Below are 23,463 nucleotides of genomic sequence, written 5' to 3'. Positions count from 1 at the left end.
TTCTAGATCTTGCTCATACCAGGTTATCTTTCCCAGCCAGGATCCTCTCCATTACCAGACCCCCTGTGAAACCTCACACAGGCAAGGCCTAAAAGGTACCAAAGCTCTACTTGCCTCAGACTGCCCCACCATCTGACTGCCAGACCTGACCTTCAGTGTAGGGCAGACTGACCATGCTCAGCTCTGCAGCCAGCACAGGGCTCTCCTGCTTCCTTGGGGCTGATGGCTCCCCAAACCAGTTTTCAGCCCAAGATCCCCCCTCACCATCTGCCTGTATAGCCCAAGCAGCACTGGCGGTGCACCCACACATGCACCAAGCTGGTGGTAGGAGGTGAGTCACAAGGGAGCAGCCAGGCCAAGACAGATAAGCATGGATTAACACGAAGGAGGCACTTACCACTCACTGTACAGGCTCCTGACGGCCCACAGAGTGCCAAAAAGCAAAGAAAAGCAACAGGTTAATAGTGTGGTAGGCGTGCATTCCCACAGCCAGCACTCTTGCCCCCTCCTGCAGTGACACTGCCATGGCAGCCCTATCCCAGAGCCATGGCAATCGCTGAGCCAGGCAAAGTGGCTCGTTCCTTTGCTGGTCATGGTGGCAAAGGACTCAGGGAACAGGAACTCACAATCCAGGACACGCTGCCTTCTCCATATTTTGGTGGCCCTACAGAGGTGTAGGCCCAGCACATGTGTCCTGTGGGGCAGCAGGCTATCACTGAAACAAAAGCCCTTTTCATTTGAACCTGGAGCCTTGTCACCTACATGGTGACATAACTAGCCCCAGTTCTGTCACCAACTGAACTGTTTGAGCACTGCTGCAGAGCAAACCCTCTAACACAGCTTGGTGGCCACCACAGTCAGAGGTTCCAACCTGAGGCTATCCAGCAGGTCCACGAGTAGCTTCTGGATCTTCTCATCCTTCTCATATGTTTCCAGCAGTGCAATGGCCTCGTCGTGGTTCTGGCAATACACCCTGTAAACGTTCTCCAGCTCTGCACGCTGTGCCAGGAACACCGGCCCTGCATACAGCAGCAAAGTAGGACTTCAGTGTTTCCAGTACTGTTGTCTCCAACAGCCATCGTGCATTCATGGCAAGCTGCCCCATGACTCCCTACCACACCCACAGCTTGAGAGGACAGTGCTAACAGAGCACTCAGGGTGGGTGCCTCCCTGCCACACTCTGCATGCCCACACATCCTTCATGCTTTCCTGTCACTGCAGGCCAAGTAGTGGGGGCAGGAGGGAACAGAAATGGGAACGGTGCATGAAAGGTCTGCTGAGGCTGAAGCCTGCTATGATAACTCACCAGAACGTGTCTGCTCAAACTTTGAGGGGATACTTTAACTAGCTGAAGAGCCCCATAGGAGCTCCAAAAGCGACCAGCAGAGACACCTCAACTGTTCCAGTTTTCCAGGAGATGACTGGTCACTGGCAGTGAGAGCCATGGGGGCAGCAGAGGCACAGGCTGCGCTGGAGCTGAGCAGTGAAAGCTGGCAGTGCAGGTGTGAGGAGGGGGGCTCGCTTTAAGGAAGAAGTCAGGGAAGTCTATAGACAACATGTGTTTCTCAGCACAGTGACACAGCTTTGCTGCAGGGCTGATGAGCACTGACAAGGACCAACGGGGAGGAAACTCTCTCATCCATCATTTAAACTGCCCTGTTCTGCCACCCCACTAGCAAATCTCATCCCAGACTGCTGAGGAAAGGCAACAGAAGAGTTCATACCAATGGAATCTGAAGCCTCCAAGGTTGACAGCAGCTGCTTAGAGAAGCTAATTACCACTTGGATGTTTCCAAAAAGACCCTCAAAGTCTACATTCAGAACCTGGAGAAAAAGAAGAGAGAAGCCTCAGATGGGAGAGCATCCCATCCAGCCAGATACAGTAGCATCTTCCCCTTGTTCTCCTGCAACCTTCAATCAGCCCTTAGCTCCCCAGCAACCACTCAGCACAACCTGCTCCCACGACAATGACTTCTGCATTCACTCCCTCATTCTGCTGCACACTGAAACTCTTACTCCTTGCGTGTCCTACCAAATACAGTGTCCTCTACTTTCCCAGCAATTTCATCCAAGGGAGTGTCAGATCATCTGACACTCCCTTTCTTCCCATCAAATCCAACACCATGCCAAGATCCTGTATCTTCTTTTTCCAGACAATGAAATTAACCCACAAACCAAACGAATAGGAACAACAGTTCCCACCCTAGGAGATGAATCTGTGACACTTGCTGCTAGGTTTCTTGCTCTCAGCAACAGCAAGAACTCAGCAGAATCCCAAAATTGATGGCTTATTCCTATGATTGCACGGAGCAGTGAAAAAACACCCTGCTGCTCCTAGAGTAGCCGAATGTCCCCTGTGGGTTTCAAGAACAAAGCAGATTGTATCTTTACTCCACCCCACCAGCACCACCTTATAGCCTTCCCCCACGTTCCTACCTGTGCCTGCTGAAGGGGCACCATGATCCTTTCCACACACATCTCCAGGTCTCGGATGTAATCTCTCTCTGTCTGGAGCAGTTCCTCAATAACCTTGGACCTCTTCTCCAGCATCCTGTGCTCTGGGCTCTCAGTGACAGCTGAGGATGTCTCCAGGGATGGTGTCTGAGAGGACAGGAGGGTCATCTCTGCAAGATAAGCAAGATCAGCATCCTCTAGTAACATCTGGCCAAACTCTTGCACGGCAAGGACAGGAGGCTTGTAGCACCTCTGAGATGACCAAACATGATGGTCAGAGAGCAGAGTCAGCAGAACTGCTCCCACAGCCTGCCTTAATTATCAGTACCGGTACACTGCACTGGGGCCTCACAGTGCTGAGTGCTGCAGGACAAGGACAGCTTGCAGTCAGGTCCTTTCTGCCCCAAGCCTCAGAGTACCAGGAGCCAGAGCTGCCTCCTGCTCATTGTGGTAATCCAAATACTCCCCAGACACTTCCCTGCTGCTCCTGGCAGCAACAAAAACCTGCTGCAGGTTGTGAGTCCACCGGGGCCCCAACACCCTGATGCTCACCACTCCTACCCATCCCCTAACCCCGCTGCCCTCCCACCCCTAGCAGAGGAGCTCCCCACCTGTGCCCTGGCTTGGGCCTGGCTATGGCTGCTGTCCCCTCCCTTGGGGCTGGGAACAGGGTCTCCATTCTCTAGCTCCGGGGCATTTCCATCTGAATAGCCGAAAAGGCCTCCAGGCACCCACAATGGGGCTGCAGGCAGCAAAGCCTGGAGCTGGAGTATGACCAGAAGCACCGTGTGGGGCTCGGGAAGCCATCGCCGGCAGCTGGGAGGCTCAAAAGTGGGGTGGAAGTGATCAGGATTCGTATCTGGCACTGGGCCTGAGCCCTGGTGAGGCTGTGGGCAGCAGGCAGGCAGTGCGGGCACACACAGGGGCAGAGGTACGGGGTGGCCGTATGCATCCCACACTGACAGCAGTGGTACCAGTCCTGGGAGAACCCCGTGTCCCCAGCACAGCTCAGGGACAGCCCCAGGCTGGGGCCACCGTGCCCTTGCAACAGCCTCTGGCAAACCGCTGTGGGCAGTGCATTGCAGGGAGTCCTGCCACAGGCTTGGGGCATGCTGGCGGCTCTACACCCTCATCCTCTCTGTCCCAGAGCCGGGCTGCTGGCTTTCCTCCTGGTTTTCTGTCCCACCTGCAGCTCCTCGGCCAGCCCAGCCCCCTCTTGTTTTCATTCAGGTTCAGAGACATTTTATCCCAGCGGATTCCTGGGCCCCAGCAACTTTCTGCTCCACCTGCCTGCTGCTGAAAGCATGTGCCCTCTGGCCCGAAACACAGCACCAGCTCCCCATGTTCAGCCACACAGCCGTCCCAGCCAGGCTCTGGCTCATGAACTCAGCTCCCCCGCATTACACTGCTGTTTTGCAGAGCTGGTACCTGCTTGCAGCACACCCATCCTGTGACTTTAGGCCACTGGCCGATGTGACAAATGCCCATCAACTCCCACACGTCCCCAGCTGCTCTGTATCACAGGGATTTCATCGGCTGTAGGCAGACCTCCCCAGCTCTGCTATTTGTACAAATATTTTTGCAGGATTTTACATTCACTGCTTACATTTGCACAGCATCTGCAAAGCCTCGGTTACAGACCAGGCCCTATCTGCAGGGTCCTCTACAAACACCACAGGGATGTGCTTCCCCAGAAACGGTGCCTGCAGATGGAATAGGACAACAACAACAAAAAAAAAGGAATAGGAGGGACAAAGAAACACTCAGATAATGGGGTCTGCAGCTAGCAGCTCCCAAAGAGCAACGAAACAGAAACAGCAACTGAGTTATGTCAGATGTTTGTTTGTTCAAGGAATGGCATTTGTTCGGCAGGAAAGCACATTCAAGTGGAAGAGCAACATGGAAGAAGCAGGGAGGTGTTAATGTGAATGTAAAACAGGTGAGTGAAACCAAGGGCAGGTGGGGTGTGAGCTGATACTGCCCTGAAGGAGCTGACAAAGCACAAAGAGTTGCCCAGGAAGCTGTGAAAAGGACCGTATTTAACAACAGCCCGTGCAGCAAACAAATCAGTGAGCTGTGGAGTGAAGGGAGCCACAAAGATCAAACCCTGCTCCAGGGAAACATTACGTTTGATTCAAGATTAAATGGGAAAGATTAAATTAACCACAGTCAAATATCTGAACCGTGCATTTATCCATATGCAAAATGACAACGACCCAGATGAAACTTCACACAAGATGTCCCAGACTTCACTGCAGTGCCAAACAATCCTGCTGTGCGCTCAGCCGCAGCCATCTGGTGGCTGCAAGAGACTGGGACTGCAGGGAAGCCCCTACTTATGCCAAGCAGGTCCCTGGATCCTCACTGTCAGCATTCCCAGCAGCAGCTCAGTGCTGCACAGCTTGGCTCTGGCTCTGTGGGGCTGGGCACCAAGCACAGCACACAGCACTCAGCCCTGCTTCAAGCAGGGAAATCCCCCTTTGCACCCACACCCTGACACCCTGCTCCGGTTCCAGCTCAGAGAGAGAAGCTGGGGGGATCCCTGGCCCTGCAGCTGCTCCTCACGCTCTGGCCAGCAAACCCTGAGCCAGTCCAAGAGCACCCCAGGGCAAGTGCCTGATGCTTGAGACTTCCAGCTCCGACACCTTTCCTGTGCAAGTCTCAAATCCCCCTCTGGGAGAGGGAAAGGAGAACCTTCCCTGCCCAAGTTTTCAGCACATAATGGCCATCAAGGCAGCCTGCCTGACCTGGCGAAGCTGTCTGCCAGATCCACCCACTTACACTGTCAGTGTTTCCATTATTTTGCCTGTGATTTCTGAACACACAAATTAATTCCCCTCTGGCTTTCTTGCTCTGAATATTTCAAGACATATTAAAAAACACAGTGATGCTACAGCCAACTCTCCTATAATCCTTGCTGTTGGTCACCAGTCCAGCATCCTCCTCCAGCCACGAACTCAAAATGCTATCCCACTTATTTAAACACTCAGAGCAAAAAGACTCAAAACACAGAATTTGTTTTTAATACTTTACACTTCTACCTCATCTGTCTTTCTTACAACCTGTTTCTGATGTATTTAAAAACTCTCCCTTTCATATTTCAGACTACTCCTGTTGACTGCCACCCAGTTCTTTTTTTTCCTGCTCGTTCCACATTTCTATACGTCTAATTGCAGTGCTCCACAAATGAATCTCATTCAGCATTTAACTAAATTCACATTCTTTCACAACTGTGGCTTTTGGTCACCTAATAAATGGTTTTTAAACAGATCCCCATTTCACCCCACAGATGCTCTGTTTGGATGTTACCTCCCTGCCCATGCCACCGGCACTGGAGGCCCTCACACACCACAGCTGGACTGGTCTCCGTTAGTTTGCAGGAATGCAACTGGTATTTCTAATGAAGCCACCAAATTCCAATCCAGTGACCAATCTGTGTTTACCCATGACACAGATGCTGAAAGAGCATTCAGAAATACTCTTCCAAACACACTGTTCTCAACCACAATTCCTAGAGACTCGAGTTCTGCTCATTTGAAGCTCCTGTAGGAGCTCTGCAATCTGTATCCCTACATTAAAACCTCTAACAACTTATTTTTCTATTCCTTTTGGTGCTTTGGTGACAAATTATCTCTGCTCTGCTTTGACAGGCTGTGCTGGTCTCCCACCAGAGCTGCTGCTGCTGTCACATGGGAGGCCCGACACCGACACAGGAAAGCAGGCCGCGAGGTGCCGAGGTGGAGCACACTCCCACCTCATCCTGCCCAAGGAGACCATGATTTTAATACTGCAATCACACGGCTCACCCTGCTCAGCTCAGAAGCTCACCGACAATTTTCCAATCAACAGAAACAGCCAGTTCTTGCAACCCAAGCTGTGAGCGCACACACAGCCTGAGCTTTTCACCCTCCTTCACTCTGGGAGTTGATCCACGTGCACCAGACCCAAGAGGATTCACATCCATCACGCGCTTCTCATCGGGGCTCACCTGCCAGCATCCCCCGTCACACCGTGCTCCCACTGCTAACCCAGTCCAGGGAGGGCCGTGCTGTCCATCGGCTGCTGCAGCTGGAGCTGGCTCTGCCCCTGTCTCTTTTAGGAGGAGGGTGACTCAGAAAGCCACAAAGAAGGGCCAGCTCCCAGGCCAAGCTCAAGGAGCCCCAGTGCTGAGGACAAGCCCTGTGCAGCCCCACTCAGCACTAGCCTCTGGTTTTGTCCTGCAAGAAAAGCCCAGCCTTGGGCTCAAAGCTCAGCACAGCCAAGCAGTGACTAAGGACAAAACAAACCAGCTGCAAATATTTGAAGTATGTGGACGCTGGGAGGGGAGGGGTTACTGCCTAGCAAGAGAGGAGAGGGGATGAAACTAGGGCGGGGAATAATTAATCTGAGGGAAAGGCTAAGCTCCCTGCCAGGAGCAGGATCTGGCTGGGGTGGAAACTCACTCTGGATTTATATAGTAAGCCCGTAACAGAATATATCCACTGCTCTGAAAGCAACAGACTAAATATATTGAGTATTTCACTTCTCCCTGGGAGCAGTGACAGAAATCCAAACCCTAAGGATGAGCTGAAGAGGAACAGACTGGGGCACTTCTCCAGGGCTACCAGGACTCATCTCTAAGTTACCTCACCTGGAACCTACTGGTTCCCTCTGAGGTCCTCTGGTGAAGGTGGAACTGCAGCAAAGCACATGCCTGAGCCTTGGCGGAGGACTGGGCTCATGAGATGCTCACTGGCAGACAGGTGAGGAGCCCTGAGGATTCACATGGCCTTCCTAGGAGAGCCCCCTCCCACTGCCCTTAAGGCAGGTGGGATCCACATGCCTTCTGACTGTACTCCACCATTCACTCCAACGCTGAGCAGAGCATCAATAAAAATGATTGTGAGCAAAAATACCAAAAAAAAAAAAAAAAAAAAAGGAAAGTGAAAGGCCTTCAAAAGGATATTTTAAGCACATGATCCAAACACTGCTATGCAATCAAGGAAGAGAACAATAATGATGGGTCTGCTTCAGCAAAAGCAGCAAATGTAAACAGATACATGAATGAATATAGAAAAACAGACAATAAACACCAGGGACTGTAAAAGACAGAAAAGATGAGAAGGAAGGTATCAAAGAAGATTCGTGGCAGAAATAAGAATTCAAGTTTTAGTTTCAAATGAGGGAAAAAAGTGCTACTTTATAATCCAATTTTATTTCCACTCAGGACAAGAGAAAGCCTTTCAATGATCTAATCCCACTACTAAGGGGAGAGAGTACAATTCTTGGTAAGTTTGATGAAAAAGGCAGAATTATATGGTGAATATTCTGCCTCTTCCCATTTGAAAAGCAGAAGAAAGACCTTGCAAATTAGCATCTCTTGCCTGTGGACAACATCTAGAAAAGAAGGCGCTTCCAATGAGATTCTCCAGGGACTGTGTTTAGAGTTGGTTCCACATCATATTTTCAAAGTAAATGGAAAAACCACTGCTGTTCTGTAGAGAACCAAACATCCCTTCTGTATGATCACGAATAAGGATGCTGCACACTAATCACTAACAAAGCCAAGGTATTTTGAACAAGATAGAATTACTCAAACCAACAAGTTTAATGCAGAAAAAAATGCCATCAACTAAAAAGCTCCATTTTAGCAGATACAGGCTGGGGGCTGAAAGCTGAAAGGCAACACATCAGCATGCAAAACATTCTAGAGTGAGGACAAGTATGCAGCACCACCACAACAGGAGGGGTCTCCCCTTGGAACAGTGGGCAGACACATCCAAATCTTATCTCAGAGATGCTTTAACCAAAGAGCTGCCACTGTGCTGCACTGCAGAGTTCCCCAGGCCCAGCTGGGAGTTATCTGGTTGCTTCCTCAGACGCAGCTCCTGCAGGCAGCCCCTGCCCCATTCTGAGCCTCCCTGAGCACTGCTCCCAGCCCCTCCTAGCTTCCCCGCTGCCCTTTGAACATCCTGGCACCACAAAACCACTCCCTTGCCCTGGGGATGAGACTGAGCAAAGTCCCACCTACCAATACAGTGCAGAAATGCAGCCTCCGGAGCCTGCTGAATCAAATACCTCGAGAGAACAAATTTCACTGCAAGCTCATAGCCAGCCACAGCCTGTGGCCCTGCTGCCTGGGTGGCTGCTGCACTGCCATGCTGTACTCTGCACTCCAACCTCCTCCAAGGGCAGCACATGCCTGGGTGCCTGAGACTGATGCCAGCAGAATGGGTACAGCTGCAAACAGGTCTTCAGACATACATCTGTCCAACACAAAGGGCTCCTTCACTCATTTCACCCATCCCCCCACCACCTTGCAACGAGAGACCTAACCCCACAAAGTTGTGTGCGTCCCCAGGCTTTCCTGAGGGACTCTGCTGCCTCAGCACAAGGGCAGGGTTAAGGAATGCCCAAGGCCACCGCACCGACACCTCCCAAGCATTTCTCTGCGTACCTTGCTTCTCCTTCCTGGTCTGTACAAATTCTGAGCGCCGTAGGGTGCTGGGAGCAGTCCTCCTGTACAAACTGTTTCTCTGCAGTGAAGAGCCTGTCCTGCTCTCTTCTTTGGCCTCCTGCTCCCAGATGTGGCTCCAGTCCGGCCGGCCCGTGCGGACCCTCGAGTGCTCTGCTCCTTCTGGATCCCCACGGCCATTGCAGCCCATGTCCTGTATCCCTGACTGTCTGCAGCGGGGGTCTGACCCCAGGTGGGTGCTGCTGTCTCCTGAGGACCAGGATGTCAACAAGTGAGCTCCATCACCTCCAGACGGATCACTGCAGTCCATGGCACAACCTTTCAGCTGCCTGTGCTGCTCAAAATCTCCACGATCCTGCAGATCCCTGATGTTTACATACTGCCTTTCCTGCTCTCTAAATTCCTCAGAGCCTCCAACCTCTCTATGCCACTTTTTCCTTTCCCTACCTACTTGATAACCTCCATCTTCTCTATACTGCCTTCCCCCTTCCCTATATCCCCTGTCCTGCCTACATCGCCTTTCCCTTTCCCCATGGTATCTTCCATCCCCATTGTAGTCCCTAGGATCTCTGTCCTCATGCCACCTTCTGCCTTCCCTGTACTCTCCAGGGCCTCTGCCCTCTCTGCACCGCATTCCCCCCTCCCTGCCCTCCCCAGACCCTCTGTCCCCCCTGTACAGCCCTTCTCCCACCTCAGGATTGCAGCCTCTGTACTGAACACCCTCCCTCTCATTCACCCCACAGTTTCTGTCCTCTGTAAATGGGCTTTTGCCTTTCCAAACACTATCTGCTCTCCTGTAGTCCATGTACTGATTATCCGCCTTCCAAAAGTCTTCGCAGTCTCCGTTCACACTCCATCCATCTACAGAGATGCCCTCCCCTCTTCGGTCACTGTCCCAGCCTCTGTCTGCTCCCCTCTTCACCCTGGGTCTCTCATTCCAGCGACTCTCACTGTGCAGGCCGGCGATGTCCCCTCTCCTTGCAGCACAATCTTCATATTCCCAGCTGAGGAGCCGGGGCTTCCGCCTTGGGTTCTCTGTGCCATGTTCTGTCCCAGGATGAGAGCACATCGTCCTGCTGGGCTACAGCTCCCTTTGCTCCCACTCCCCAAGCCTACATTGGGGCTGACGCTTCTTCTCCCTCTGCTCTGGCGTTTCCTTCTCAGGTGCAACGCAACGCAGGCAGCGCTTCCTGAAACCAGCCAGCAAAGGTAGGAAGAGGCGCGTACCCAATCGCCTCCAGCCCCAGCCTCCTCCACCTGCTGCCCAAGCTAATCAGTAACCAGTTAGGAGCAGGCTTCCACCGCCCAAACCGGCTCCACTGCTTTGGCAGAGCCCACAGCCTCCCCATGGGCCACAGGAGGCAGGGAAAAGGAGAGCAGTGGGGCATGAGGAGGCCGTGCCTTAAGATCAACATCCTCAGGGAAGGGAAAGGTGCGTGTGAGATTGTGGGGAGCCACAGAGCAGATAGCAGGTACCAGATCCCCTTCCCTTGCCTCCACACTCCTGCCAGTTCCAGCAGGCAGCACGCAGCCTGAACACCATAGCCTGGCAGAGGCTGGGCTCTGCTCCATACCACCTGAGAGAAACCAGAACCCTCAGGCTTCACTTCTATCCTGGTGTTGAGCCATCCTTCTTCCAGTCCTCATCCGCAGCCCCTGGGAAGAGCAGGAGGCAAGCAGCACTGAGGTAGAGCCAAGGAATAGGCCTGCAGGGATGGTCTGTGTTACGGAGTACAAGTCATCTCCAACACACAACTGGAGCTTCCAGGAGGCTAAAGAAACCTGCCCTCCAATAACTCCTCGTACTACAGGGCTCAGCACATCCCCAGTTTTCCATGTCCCAAATACAGAACTGAAAAAACAAGAGGTGACCACAACATGCCCTGGACAGAGAGGAGAGTCCACAGATGTCACCCACATCTCAGCTTCCTTCACCTTTGTTAGGTATGCACAACCAATGCTCCATACCCCCGGTCAGGAGAAGGCAAAAATAAACCCAACAGACCCTCCTGCTCCAAGTGCAGGAGGATGAGCACTAATCCTGTGCTGGTCTGGTCTTTAGCACAACCTCCAGTGTACACACAAGACATGCCCAAGAAGGAACCTCCAGATTTTAAACATGTTTTAGAAGAACACATACTTTCTGCTTTTCCTTTGATGCACAGAGGAGTTGGGTTTCTCCTAAGGTTACTCCAGCCCTACTTTGTGCCCTTAGGTAGGGCATGTATTTTCTATAACATCAGAGAAGCTACTTCCAAACCCTCAGGTCTCTTGAATGGGTGAAAAATCCTCTGGGACTACCACGGGGCTAACTCAATGGATGTCCCTGCCAGCACGTTAGTTCCTGCCTAAAACGTTCAGTTCAAATAACCAACAGAGCATGGGTTCAGCAGGACCTCCCTCTGTCAGGAAGCAATGGGACAGAGGAGACATTTCCCAGAAAGATCCATCCCACCAGAAAATTTCCCAGAGGTCCATCCTAGATTTGTCTTTTCCTAGCTTCAAACCTTGTATCTTCTAAGCATCCCTCTTGCACTCCACTGATGTGGAGGCTGCGGGTCACCCTGTGCACTGATATCATCCTTCATTCCCACGTGCTCTGCATCAGACATGATCCTGCAGCAGAGCGCCTGGACTCCACACTGCTGATTAAGTGGTGGGAGGCTGGAGGCAATGAAGTCAGAGTGAGTAATTCCGAGGCAGGAGCTGGCATTTCACTCCACCTCCCGCATGCACTGCCCACATTTCCTGCACATCGTGGGTTTTGGGAACAGAAGTGCACTGTAAGAGCTCCTTGGAGAAGCTGGGGAAAAGGAACTGTGGGAGATGTATGTGGTCCTGCTTCCACTTTGTCTATTGTATCACCAAGTATAACGTAGTTAACAGCACTGATCTCACTATTATATGGGTTTTCAGAGCCCAAACATGCCCATACAAACCAGACAACTCTCTCCTGCCAGGATAAAGCCAAATCATGATGATTTGCAGCACCACAGTGTTGACAAAAACAACCCAAATCAAGAATTAAAGAAGACTGGCTCAAGTGGTGCCTTACCTGGAGGGAACAGCTGTCCCAAAGAACCTCTACTCCATACTGCTGTACTCACCTCTCAGCTCCTGCAGCTCCACGCTGAGGCTCTTGATGTTGGAGTCACAGAAATCAAGGTTCTCCAGGGTCTCTGCTCTCACCAGCTCGTCCTGCTGCTCCTCCAGCAGCAAGCTGAGCTCAGTGCGGGTCTTCCTGTAAGCCTCCAGGTCTCGCTCCACCTCGCCAATCCTAATCAGCAGGATGGAGCAGGGGGAAGCCGATCCTGTCTGTGTTGCATCCTCATGGCTCTCCTCCGCATGCTGCTCTGCTACATTGGGCTGCAGCTGTGAAGGGACCATGTTCTTCCACTGAGTGCTCGACGGAGGCCGGGGAGCGGGCCGGGAGGGCTTCACCGAGAATGACAGAGATCGGCCTTTGGGCACAGGAGTTGTTGCAAGGGTGCTGGGCCGAGGAGGGGGTGGTCTCAGGGCCTTCCTCCTTTCTGGCAGCTTGGCATGGGGAGCACACACAGGAGACCCACGAACAATGTCCTTCTCAGAGCTATAGTCCAAGATAGAGAAGTGGCGGGAGACCTTGTCCTGCTCAGCGCTGGTACTTGACAGACTCTTCTCAAACTGCACCAGTTGCTCTGTCAGTTTGGAGTCAAGGTCCGCGCCACTGTGCCCCTGTGCTGCCACTGAGGAGCACTCCCCCCAGCTCCCAGCCCACGTGTCCTGTCCCATGTGGACACCTCCCCAGCCAGAAGAACAAGGTTTGGACTTTTGCTGGTCGTCCACCCAACCATCCAGGTCCCAGATGCTGCTCTGGTTCTCCTGGGGCTCTGACGCTGCCCAGCTATTAGGAGAAGAAATGGCCTGGCCTCTGCAAATGTCTGGTGGGGAGCAGGGAGCCTGTGGGGGCACAGTGGGTCCACCTCCATCACGCTCAGGCAGGGCTGGAGGCTCCAATACACCTGCTTGGCCAGGCTCACTGCTCTGCTGTGGAGGCAACTGAGTAGAGGGGAGAAGGCCATTGACCGTCTTTGTGCACTCAAAGGGGAGGGAATCTGCTGTGGTTTTGGGATGTAGTTCTTGGAGTCCTGTGTCAGGAAAGGCCTGATACTGCCTCAAATCAGTGCCCAAAGGAGCCTCAGATCTCCCTGCCGTGTGAGACACAACAGCATCAGGCTCAGGTTGTGCAACCAAGCCATCCTCCTTGTCCCAGCTGTCTTTGTCTGGCAAAGGGAGAACTTTGGAGCAGGTGCTCTCCAAGTCTTGATGGATAGTCACTTCACAGCTGCCTCCAGTCTGGGGATCACCAGCACTCACCTTTTCCCTGCAAAGGTCAGAGGCCTCCAGTCTCACAAATCTGTGTGGGAAGATACCACGTTTCCCCCTCAGCTCCCCCTCTAACCAGCCATCCTCCAGAATGCCCACAATCCGAATCCTGTCACCCACATCAAAATCCAGTTCCTCAGACTCCAAGGCTTGGAACTGGTACAGGGCAACACCATAGGTGCTCCCTGGCTCCTGCCCTCCATCCTCTTTGCCATCTTCCTCCTGCTTGGTGGGCACTGTCCCATTGGTGTCACAAGTCCCTGCAGGCTCTTGATCCTCTGAGGTTCCTGCTGCTCTCAGAGGAGTAAGCAGCTCCACAAAACCTTCTGGGAAAATGCCCCTGCGGCCTCGGAGCTCCCCCTCAAACCAACCAGGCTCTGGTATGCCAACGATGTTGATCACATCCCCTTCTCTGAAGTCCAGTTCCTCCTCCAGCTGAGCAGAAAGGCCCATCAAGGCCCGGGCTTGGCCCAGTGAGTAGGCAGGCACCTCCAGGAGAGAGTTGTGAGACAACTGACGGCTCCGAACCGAAAGGCACAACTCCCGCACACATGATGATGGGAAAAAGCCCTTGGAACCCCAGCTGCTTCGGCCCTGGAGCCAGCTGGAGGCCAGAGAACCGCCCAGGATCACCAGGTCTCCTGCAAGGAATGAGACACACCAGTTCAAAACTGCCCTCTTGATTGCTTCTCACCTCTTGTTCCTGCCTTCCTGTGGCCTAACTGGCTGTGGGTAAGGTCTGGCACTGCACATGGAGTGCAGTGTTCTGGGGGTGCTCAAGAGCATGGACTGGAAGTGCATCAGCAGTCTCATGCATGCACATAATTAAGATTCATGGTTTTAGCTCCCTAACTTTTTAGTTGCTAAACAGTCAAGTTGCTTTACAGATTTATTCCCTCCCACCCCTTCTCAAACACATGTCTAGGATTTGGGGATGGGAGTGCAGTTAAATGGCAGCTGTAAGCCTACCATAATCACACAGCTCTGGTATTTGGAGTTTCAAGGGTAACAGCAGATCATAAGAAATTGGTATTGAAGGGTGGCAGGAACACAAAGGTCCACATGCCATGAGATATCAGGAAATTCTTCCACGCCACTCTAGGCAGGATGCTGCAACTAGGCTCACCCTGTGCTTCTGGAAGAAGGGGAGGGGGCTATGAGATGCAAAGCAAAGGAAGAGAATGGGGATTACCTCTCTGCAATGACAAGCTCCCTGGCTCTTGAGATGTGAAGTCATTAGTACAAACAAACAGCTTCTCTCCCTGCTTCAGAAGGGGAATATCCACCAATTCCACAAAGCTGCTAGGAAACTGCCCTGAAATGAGAAGCAGCTGTCAGCAAAGAGTCCTTCCTGTAGCCCACCACAACTCCCTCCACCCTCCTTCCAGGCCTTGGGATCTACTTCTCTTGCTAAAGGAAAATGCTGCACCCACAGCTACCCAGAGCACATCAGCAGCATGGAGGAAGAGGAATGGGTCTGGGAGGCAGAAATTTCTGAGGTTTTAAATGCTAACAGAGAACAAAAATCTTTATGTCTATGGCTCACTCCAGGCAACCAGTACTATCAGCATCAGTTCTATCTGTATCTATCAGTTCCTGGGAACAAACATATCAGGTTTTCTCCTCTTTCACTGCTCAGTTCCCCACTCATGGCCATGACAAGGACGGGGATCCAGTAGTGCTAGATCACAAGACCAGTGTCTTCTGACAGAGCACATCCACCTTGTTCTTTTCACTCTGTAAGGCTGGGCCCCAGCACAGCCTCAGTACTGAAGTCAGGACACCGAACCTGGGAAGGCCAGGCCTGTGATCCAGAGGTTCTGCCACAGCTCCAGCACTGCAAAGGCTGCAGGGACCTTCCCCATTTTATCACCTCACGCAGCTATTTCACCATGGCACCCACTGCTGGATGCCCAGCTATGCTGAGCAGGCCACAGCCAGGCAGGGCCACACACACTTGCTGGCCACTTGAAGACTTTACCCAGCTACTGATTTCAGCCCCTGGATCACTGGATATAGCAGAGCCCACTGCAAAGCCCACTACAAATGTCACTGCAATCTTTTACAATTTGTTGCAGGGAAAAATTATGGAATATGGGCCAGCAGCACTTCCAGCATTCACTCGCAATGTCTACTCAATATGATGTTTACATTCTCTATCAAAACTTGGAGACATCATATTGAAGGCACTCAGCACTTTCAACTGGGATTAGGCAGTTTCCCACCTGCTGTCATTAACCTGAGGTAGAACCAACAGCCCACAGGCTTCCAGTTTCAGTGGTTTCCTTTACAGTTTTAACCAACTCCTCCTCTTTTTTTCCATGCTGCAGTTTCCTGCTTTGTACATGGAAACAACCTAAGAGTGTTAGGAAGGAAATAATGGAGCTACATTAATTATTCCCCATAGAGCATTAAGTATTACTATTGGTAGGCTGCAGCACTTCCACAGCTTCTACTAAAAAGTGCTTTTTCAATCCCCTGAAACTTTAGCTTAGAAAACTGGGCAGAAAACTACAACAGCTGTTCCAAGGAAAAGCAGGAATGCAAGCAGAGTTTGAGTTAAAGGTCACTAAAAACATGCAGTTTGACTTCAGTGTGTTTCTTTATCTTTGAGCTATGATATACATCTGTTTGTTGTTCCTTCATAGCTTTGTCTTCTTGAGAATGAGTGCATCAGTTACACTGGGAGAAATAACAGTGGTGAAGTAGCTGCTGGTGATTTCTGCAGAAGTAATTTGTACCCAGTAACTTCAGCAGCAGCAGGATTAGGCCTGCACTCGTTCAATGCCGTTTATCAGCTAAATGGAACACAGCAGAAAATCCCTCCTCTCCACCTTTGCTCCTGTCCATCTTTGTTTTACCCAGAGACAGGCGCCTGACAGCCCACAGCTGGCAGCAGAGCCCAGACTGCTGCTGCAAGGCAGCCCCATCTCCACAGTCAGGCCAGGAAGCGCAGCACTCCCCTCATGCTGAGAAAGGAGTGGGGCTTATGCTTTGAAGTGGCCTGGTTTTCATCTCACTGAGAGCTCACGTGTCTTCTCAGCATCAGTAGAAAGATGAGAAAGGGCTGCTTAAAACAGGGTGAGACTTTCAGTGCTTCACTAAGAGCACTTTGCTGCTTCAGAAGTTTCTCATACTTTTCCGAAAGTTCAACAGACTTGCACACTACTTAAGGCGCCCAGGTATTGATGGCAGCTTGTTTGGGAAAGCATTTTAAAGCAGAAAGGAGGAAGCACGACTGAGTCAGAGGGCTCCAGGGGGTATATGGAATCTCCCACTGACTTGACCTGACGAGGTCACTTGGCATTTCCATTCTCAGTGCATCTGTTTCCTCTCCCCTTCCAGTGCCACAGCAGGTCAGCACACAAACTAGCCAGGAAATGGGCTGTCCCACTATAGAGGATGCAGCTAGCACCTAGTGTTACAAAGCTCCCGCCGTGAGGAGTGACACAACACTGATCTCTCAAAAAACAACTGAGCTATCTGAATTTTAGAGGTGCAGCTGGCAGGAGATTGGTGGCAGGGAACCTGCATCCTCAATCCCAGGTGAATTCCAGTGAAAGACTTAATAAAATGCATGCCCCGCCAGCAGAGTGAAGGCCAGGAAAGATGCCCAGAGCAGAAGATGTGGTCTATGGAACTAGGTGTGGGCTTACCTGTGACGCCTTCCTTTTTGCCAAGCAGCCAGAACTCATCCACCACATCCAGCACCTCGATGACATCTCCCACAAAGAGGGGCAGCTCCTCAGAAACGCTGGGACAGAAATCAAAGACCGCTCGTACAACAGAGCCAGCCTCCATTGCGTGGGGCCTGCAGGCAGATCGGGACCTATGGCTGAGACAAAGTAGGAAGTCCATTAGCAGCAAGAAACACCTGAAATTACCACATTTCAGAAACGGAAGCCCTTCTCAAGCCTAAGAGGCAGGGATACTATGAGGGAGTCCTGTCCTGAGTTCACAAAACCCCTCCTTGCTGCCACAGGAGTGGGGTTCTCCAGCAGTCCAACCTGCCTTGTGCAGCCTCTGCAGCTACCTCTGCTGGGACTTGTTTGTGCTGTACCAGGGAGAGAAATCGCACGAAAATCTGGGACTGAATTCTCGTCAGGAAGGAAGCAAGAGGAGAGGAGGAAGCTCCATGCTTCCCTGACGCCAGGGCAGACCTGGAGCCTGCAGGGGCCTTTGTGAGCAGGCAGCGGACATCACTGCTTGCTCAGTCCCTTCTGGCAGGCTGGGCAAATGCAAGCCCTCCCTGTGTATACTGCTTGCCTGAGCTCCTGTTCCCAGAGCCACAGTGAGTGAAGAATGCAAGGCCCTCTCTGAAGCCCTGGGAACAAGGCTGAAACTCCCTCCTTGCAGAGGACTTGAGGGCCACGTCCTGCACCCAGAAAGTCTGTCACTTCCTTTAAAGCAGCTGCTGATCCAGGACCCTGCTGCTGTCCTCTTGCACCAGGGTGACAACACAGCAAGGCACACCGTGAACAGACAGCCCTGTATGGTTCACCTGAGCCCTGGTGAGTCAGGAACACTTGCAAACACAGACCAGAAACACAGCCCTGCTATGGAGGTACGGCAAACTTCCACGGGGAGTGCCAGCAGGGGATCCAGCCAGTGAAACACTTTGTGCTGACAGGACTGCCGTGTTTATCCAGTCCGACTCACCTCCTGGGAACAAAGAGGGTCTGTGCTCAGCAGAACCACATCCCTCCCACCCTAGCCATGCCCACATTCTGCCACCACCACACCTCTGCTCCCAGCCCAGCACCGTTATGCTGCTCTACTCTGAGCACATGAGCTCCTTGGGGCATGGGCTGCCCTGCCATCGCCAGCATTGTGCTGGCTGAACAAACAAAGAGCCCAATATTCAGCCCCGACAGCGCTGTGCCACCAAAAAGAGATGAATGGACTGGAGTGAATCGGGAGCACAAAGAGCTGCAGTTCAGGATAGCAGGAACCTACTGAGGCAGAAAGAGCAACAGTATTACAAACATGACCATGTGGAGTAGGGAAAAAGATGGAAGGGCCACCGACGAGTCTGCAAATGCTAGAGACAAGAAAGCAGCCCTGCAATGAGTTGTGGTGGCTATGGCACAAGGCCGAGCTCAGGGTCCTAGAAGTATGTGCCATGAGCTCTGGGGACTGTTTGAAATGAGAGAGGACTGAGAGGGGCAGGCACCACTGCTGTTGTTCTTTCACGTACCCATTAACTGCAGTTACAACGGAGACCAACTTAAGGACCGACACTAATCCACTTTCACATTGCAGCAGTCACCCACTGACTTTGGAAAGAAGGGAGGGGATGGGATGCTTGCTAAGGGCCGGAGCCAGGAGTGTACAAACTCTCCTCTGAGACTGCTGGGGATTTCTGACAAGCCCATACAGATCACTGATGGCAATGGCCACTCCCACCCTCATGTCAAAAATAACAGATGCTTTTTTCCACATCTGTCTCTAGAATTGCCCTGCATGCATCACCAGATCAGTGCCTCACCAGCCCGATGGCAGGGAGCATAAACCCCTACAGCTGGAGCTACTGGGGAACACGTTGCTGCACACTGAAAGTCCAGAGCTGGCACCTGGAAATGGTCCTCATCCAGCAAGGGACTGTGAAATATCTCCAAAAACAAGGCTGTTTGCTCTTCTTTTCTGTTTGAGTCTGGATGTGTTTGAGGTCAGTCTTATGGGGTTAGCTCACTCCATAACACGATTAGAACACAAAATATTATGTTTTCCATGGTCTTGGCATTGTCTTACTCCACAGATAGTGCTGACTGATATTTTCTCCAAATCCTCACCTAGAGAAGGAAGCCTCCCAGAACCTTCCACACTGCAAACCTGCACAGCCCAGCTCCTCAGCTTTAATGATGGACATGAGCTTCTCCCAGCTCCAGTCCAGGGTGGCCTGGTAAGAACAAACATCCAGCAGCAGCTTGTCTAGAGGCTTCTACAGGAAGAGCAGAGTGCAAGGAGAGCCAGGCTCTGCCTGAGATCCCAGTGAGTCACAGTCTGGCTGCTGGCTGGGAGCCATCCCCTCTCACCTCCAGATGGACAATCCCCCTGCCACAGGGAGGGACTGCCCTCCAAACCAAGAAAATGCTGGGGCTGCATCCTGGCAGAGGTTAGGGGTGCAGACTGCTGCAGCAGGACAGGATTGCCGCCTCCGCCTAGCAGCAGACCCACATCCAAAGACACTCTCACTGTGCAAGTATGAAGCTGCAGCGCAGCAGCAAGCTCACCCCACTGAGAACACGCTGTCTCTGTCTCGCTGCCTGATCCTGAGCACAGTAGGTAACATGTTCCTGGCGCCTGACACTACGGCGCTGCGTAACAAGGCAAGGCGAATTCCCAGGGCATTAATCACTGCTCCCAGCCTCCCGCATGCAGCCTCAGCACACATCACCTACGTGGAGGACAGCCCAGCCCTTCTTGCCATTAGCTCTGGAGTATGTCTGGTCCAGTGTGGGCTGATGAAAGGACAGACTAGAATGAAATGAGAGGCATTAGCTCAGTTACAAGATTGCTCTGAGACCTTCAGAACAGACGGGATCATGCCACAGCAGCCAAGAGGAGGCATTTACACACTGACTCAGACTTCTCCTCTCCCTCTTCTTTGTGGTTGGACAGGGTAGGACTCCTCAAATAAAGGGCTCACCAAGAAAACAGTGATTACTGTCAGGCACTTGCTCAATGTGCCATCACTTAGATGGAAGCACATCTACTGAAGATGGTGATACAGATGCACTTTTTGACTCCTTAACAGCAAGGATGAGTAAATTAATTTCTGATGAGCTTCTGTACCTTAGAAACAGGAGTTCTTTCTTCCCTGTTTTTGCTGAAAGATGCTGAAGCAAGGATTTGGGGCTCTTAGAAGGGAAGACAGCAACATGATAGACCACTGTAGGTTGATTACCAACAGTATTACAGCAAAAGAAGAGACAGCATCAGCTCGGCGACAGCTAATCCAGCAGTATTCCCAAAGTGCTGATAAGGTGGTAAGATAAAAGCAACAAAAAAGCAAGAGAACCCAACTTCTCAGGCTCTGTGCCCACCTGTTCTCCACTACATAATACTTCTCAACTGCTCCAACACAGTGCTTTCAGGGCTGGGTATGGGCAGCCCTACAGCACAACTCACCAGTGCAGTAACCAAGAAACAAACATATCACCAAACAAAAGAAATGCAATGCAGGCTTCCACACGCACGGGTGGTTTGCACAAGAGACAAGTATGTTCTTGTGCAGCAGATGTCTCAGTCTTTTAAAAACTGAGAGCTTGCCTAGCAGTAAATCAAGTAGCAGCCTCATTCAAAAAAATACATGAGAGCCAACTTTGTCACAGAGCAATTAAAGAATATTGACAAATACCACCACTGATCTTTTTTTTTTTTTTATGTAGTTGAAAACTGCCATGCATTTTACCTATGCTATTTCACACCTCTTCCTGCTCATGGTAACCCAATGCCTATCCATGGAAGATGGAATCTACCCCCAGAAACAGAGATGCCCCTCTGCCTGCTCTGTACACTCCCCAGCTGCCAGTCTGGCTTCTGCAAGAGATCTGCAGCGTGCCCCACAGCAGGGCATTGCTCACACGAGCACACCCAGACTGCACACGCGAGTCCCTGGAGCTGCGCTTTCAGCCACAGCCACTCCCCCAGTGCTGTGCAGAACGCACTGCACCACGAGCTGCCGGAGGTCCTTGCTTGCCTGCACATTCCTGGGTGGGAGAAACAATACCCCATTGAGCGAGGCCCTGGAGATGGTGCCAATGCAGGGACTGAGGCAAACTGCTGAGCCAGCCCCACCAACCCCAACAGAACAGACAAGTGGGGCAAAGCCAGGCTAGGTGGTGCAGAGAGGAGCCTTCTTCCACCTTCTGCCACCAGACACAAGCTGACTGCTGCAGCCCCTTATTAGGACATGCTGATCATCTCTGCAGATCCTAAGGAGCCCCCAGCTGAGCTGCACACAGTAGGAAACATGAGATCTCCTCTTACATACTCCCATCTCCAAACACCATCTGGATCCCAAGAGGAAGAAGAATCTTCTCTCTTTTAAAAAGGGCTTCATTTCCTTTGTGACTTGACATCCAAAAATCATGACAATAAATACACTTATCATCAAGCCCTCCAGAACCAGGAGGGCCGGGAAAGAAGACTGCTTGAGCAACCACTGACATCCCACATGCAGCAGCATTTGCCACAGGAGCTCTGCACGTGCTGCACAAGCCATTCAGACCACGTTTTCTCCCTCCAGAGGGACACTGGCTGTCACAGCACTGTCACCTGCCCTTCAGCAGGACACAGCTCTGCAGGCTGGCAGGGTTCATGGGGCAGGCATGGGCTGGCGAAGAAGGAAGAGGAGCTCGTGTTGGGCCAGATGGCAAGCAAATGAAAGTCATCTGGAAACTGGAGCACATCATCAATTGTTAATGCAAAACAGAACACCTTGCCAAAACATGTGAGCAAGGACACTGTGATGGATACTTCACGTATAGCCTCACGGACCTAAGCACGCACACAAAAGGTCAGAACATCAGCTTAGGAGATAAGAGCTTCCCAAATCCTAGCCAGGCTGTACTGAGCAGCTGCACGCACCATTATTGAGCCCTGTCTTTTCCTACCCCAGTGCACGCATTTGTCTCTCTTGCTATTGTGGCAAACCAGACAAAATCCCAACTGCAGCACTTCTGCTGGGCAGTACCTGTGGCTGGGCTCCTGCAGGTAGGTAATGCACAACCACAATATCAGTCACTGCATATCCCAAACAGGTTGAACTGTTACATACAAGGATGCTCCTCAACATTTGAGCACTCTATACACTCATCAGTATTTTTCAATGCAGCTGGGCTTGTTCAGCCTGAAGAACAGAAGTGAGAACTCATTGTGGCCTTCCAGTACTTGCAGGGAGCTTACAGGCAGGAGGTGGACCGACTTACTACATAGTCTGATAGTGATAGGGCAGGGGGAAAAGGCTTTAAACTACAAGAGGGGAGATTTAGATTAGATATTTGGAGGAATTCTTTACTCAGATGGAGGTGAGGCAATGGCACTGTTGTCCAGAAAGCAGTGGGTGCCCCATCCCTGGAGGTGCCCAAGCATAGGCTGGATGGGGCCCTGGGTCCTGATCTGGTGGGGGGCAACCAACGCACTGCAGAACGGGATGATCTATAAGGTCACTTACAACCCAGCCATTCTGTGCTTCTACAATTTTGGGTGGAAGCTCCCTACAGTGCTTTGGTTGTTGGATAGGGAGTCCAGAAACGCAGAACTCCAGTCTGAATTGAAAGCTTTGCTCTTTGCCCTCCCTTCACTCCTGTTCAGTGCTGCTTGTTATCTTCAGAGAAATTAAATCCCCTAGGAGAGACTCTGTTGATACTCGATATCATGTGGACCTATGCCCTGCAGAGCCTCTCGCTGCTCCTGGGAAGGAAAAGTAAAAGATGCGTCACGCAAAGCTATTGAGCAATTGCTACAAGATGATTAAGAAAATACTTTTAGGAAATTATCAGTTAACAGAGTGAAGTGAAAATTCCGGGTGCCCCACCTAGGCACGAATCACCGCCACTACAAAGTCTGTCAGAACAGCCACCCCCTGCACCAACACCACCGCTGCACGTGGAACTGAGATGCTGTGGGCAGCTACCGCACCTGGTGCTCTGTGGGGATGGCACCTTCCTGTCCTGTACTGCTCAGTTCCTCCTGCCACGCTGTACATTCAAAGCTTTTCTACAAGCTTTTGATGTCACTGCTAACCCTAAGTGGAACAGCAACAAGAGTGGGCGCCAGGCATCAGGGAAAAGGGGCACTGAGGGAGGCTGGAGAGAGAACTGAAACTGTTGTCCTTGTTAGAGCAGTGGATGTCAGGAAACAAACAGCAAAATAAGGCAGCTCAGAGACGTGGGCTTTAACTGTGCTACAGAGGGCTCTGAAAACACGCAGGACACATTTGAACACGAGGCCGAGCATGACTCGCAGCCAGAGGAGTGAGTCAAGATGAGGGGGATGATGGTGACGTCTCTCAGCACAGTACAGAATTTGGCAAAGCTTACGAAAAAAAAACCTACAAATTCTGCATCTACAAACTCTTCCAGGCCTTTTGTGAAGGTAACAACAGAATTACAACGGAAGGAAAGGAGAAAATGACAGAGGCTAGGGGCAAACAAGCTACTTTGGGCAAAACTGAAAGTCATGGA

General features: G+C 51.6%; 1 protein-coding gene across 5 annotated transcripts in view; it reads right to left on the bottom strand.

Moving 5' to 3' along the window:
- DNMBP (dynamin binding protein) overlaps nt 1-23,463 on the bottom strand; it is a 29,652-nt gene that overhangs the window by 5,311 nt on the left and 878 nt on the right. For 3 of the 5 annotated variants that reach the window (XM_040703132.2, XM_015288822.4, XM_040703134.2), the window contains exons 2-8: nt 16,930-17,108; nt 14,466-14,588; nt 12,016-13,914; nt 2,437-2,624; nt 1,725-1,824; nt 872-1,019; nt 398-415 (exon numbers count right to left, since the gene is read on the bottom strand). In XM_040703132.2, the coding sequence (XP_040559066.1) occupies nt 398-415; nt 872-1,019; nt 1,725-1,824; nt 2,437-2,624; nt 12,016-13,914; nt 14,466-14,588; nt 16,930-17,108 (2,655 nt within the window). Of the gene's footprint in view, nt 1-397; nt 416-871; nt 1,020-1,724; nt 1,825-2,436; nt 2,625-8,890; nt 10,077-12,015; nt 13,915-14,465; nt 14,589-16,929; nt 17,109-23,463 lie in introns of those variants that run through there. The other 2 variants (XM_040703133.2, XM_040703135.2) reach the window with 2 other exon arrangements.

The sequence above is a fragment of the Gallus gallus genome, chromosome 6 (assembly GCF_016699485.2).
Source record: "Gallus gallus isolate bGalGal1 chromosome 6, bGalGal1.mat.broiler.GRCg7b, whole genome shotgun sequence".
In the NCBI taxonomy this organism is placed as follows: Eukaryota; Metazoa; Chordata; class Aves; order Galliformes; family Phasianidae; genus Gallus; species Gallus gallus.
Note: the sequence above shows the minus strand (reverse complement) of the source record. Positions and strands in the feature narration are given on the sequence as shown.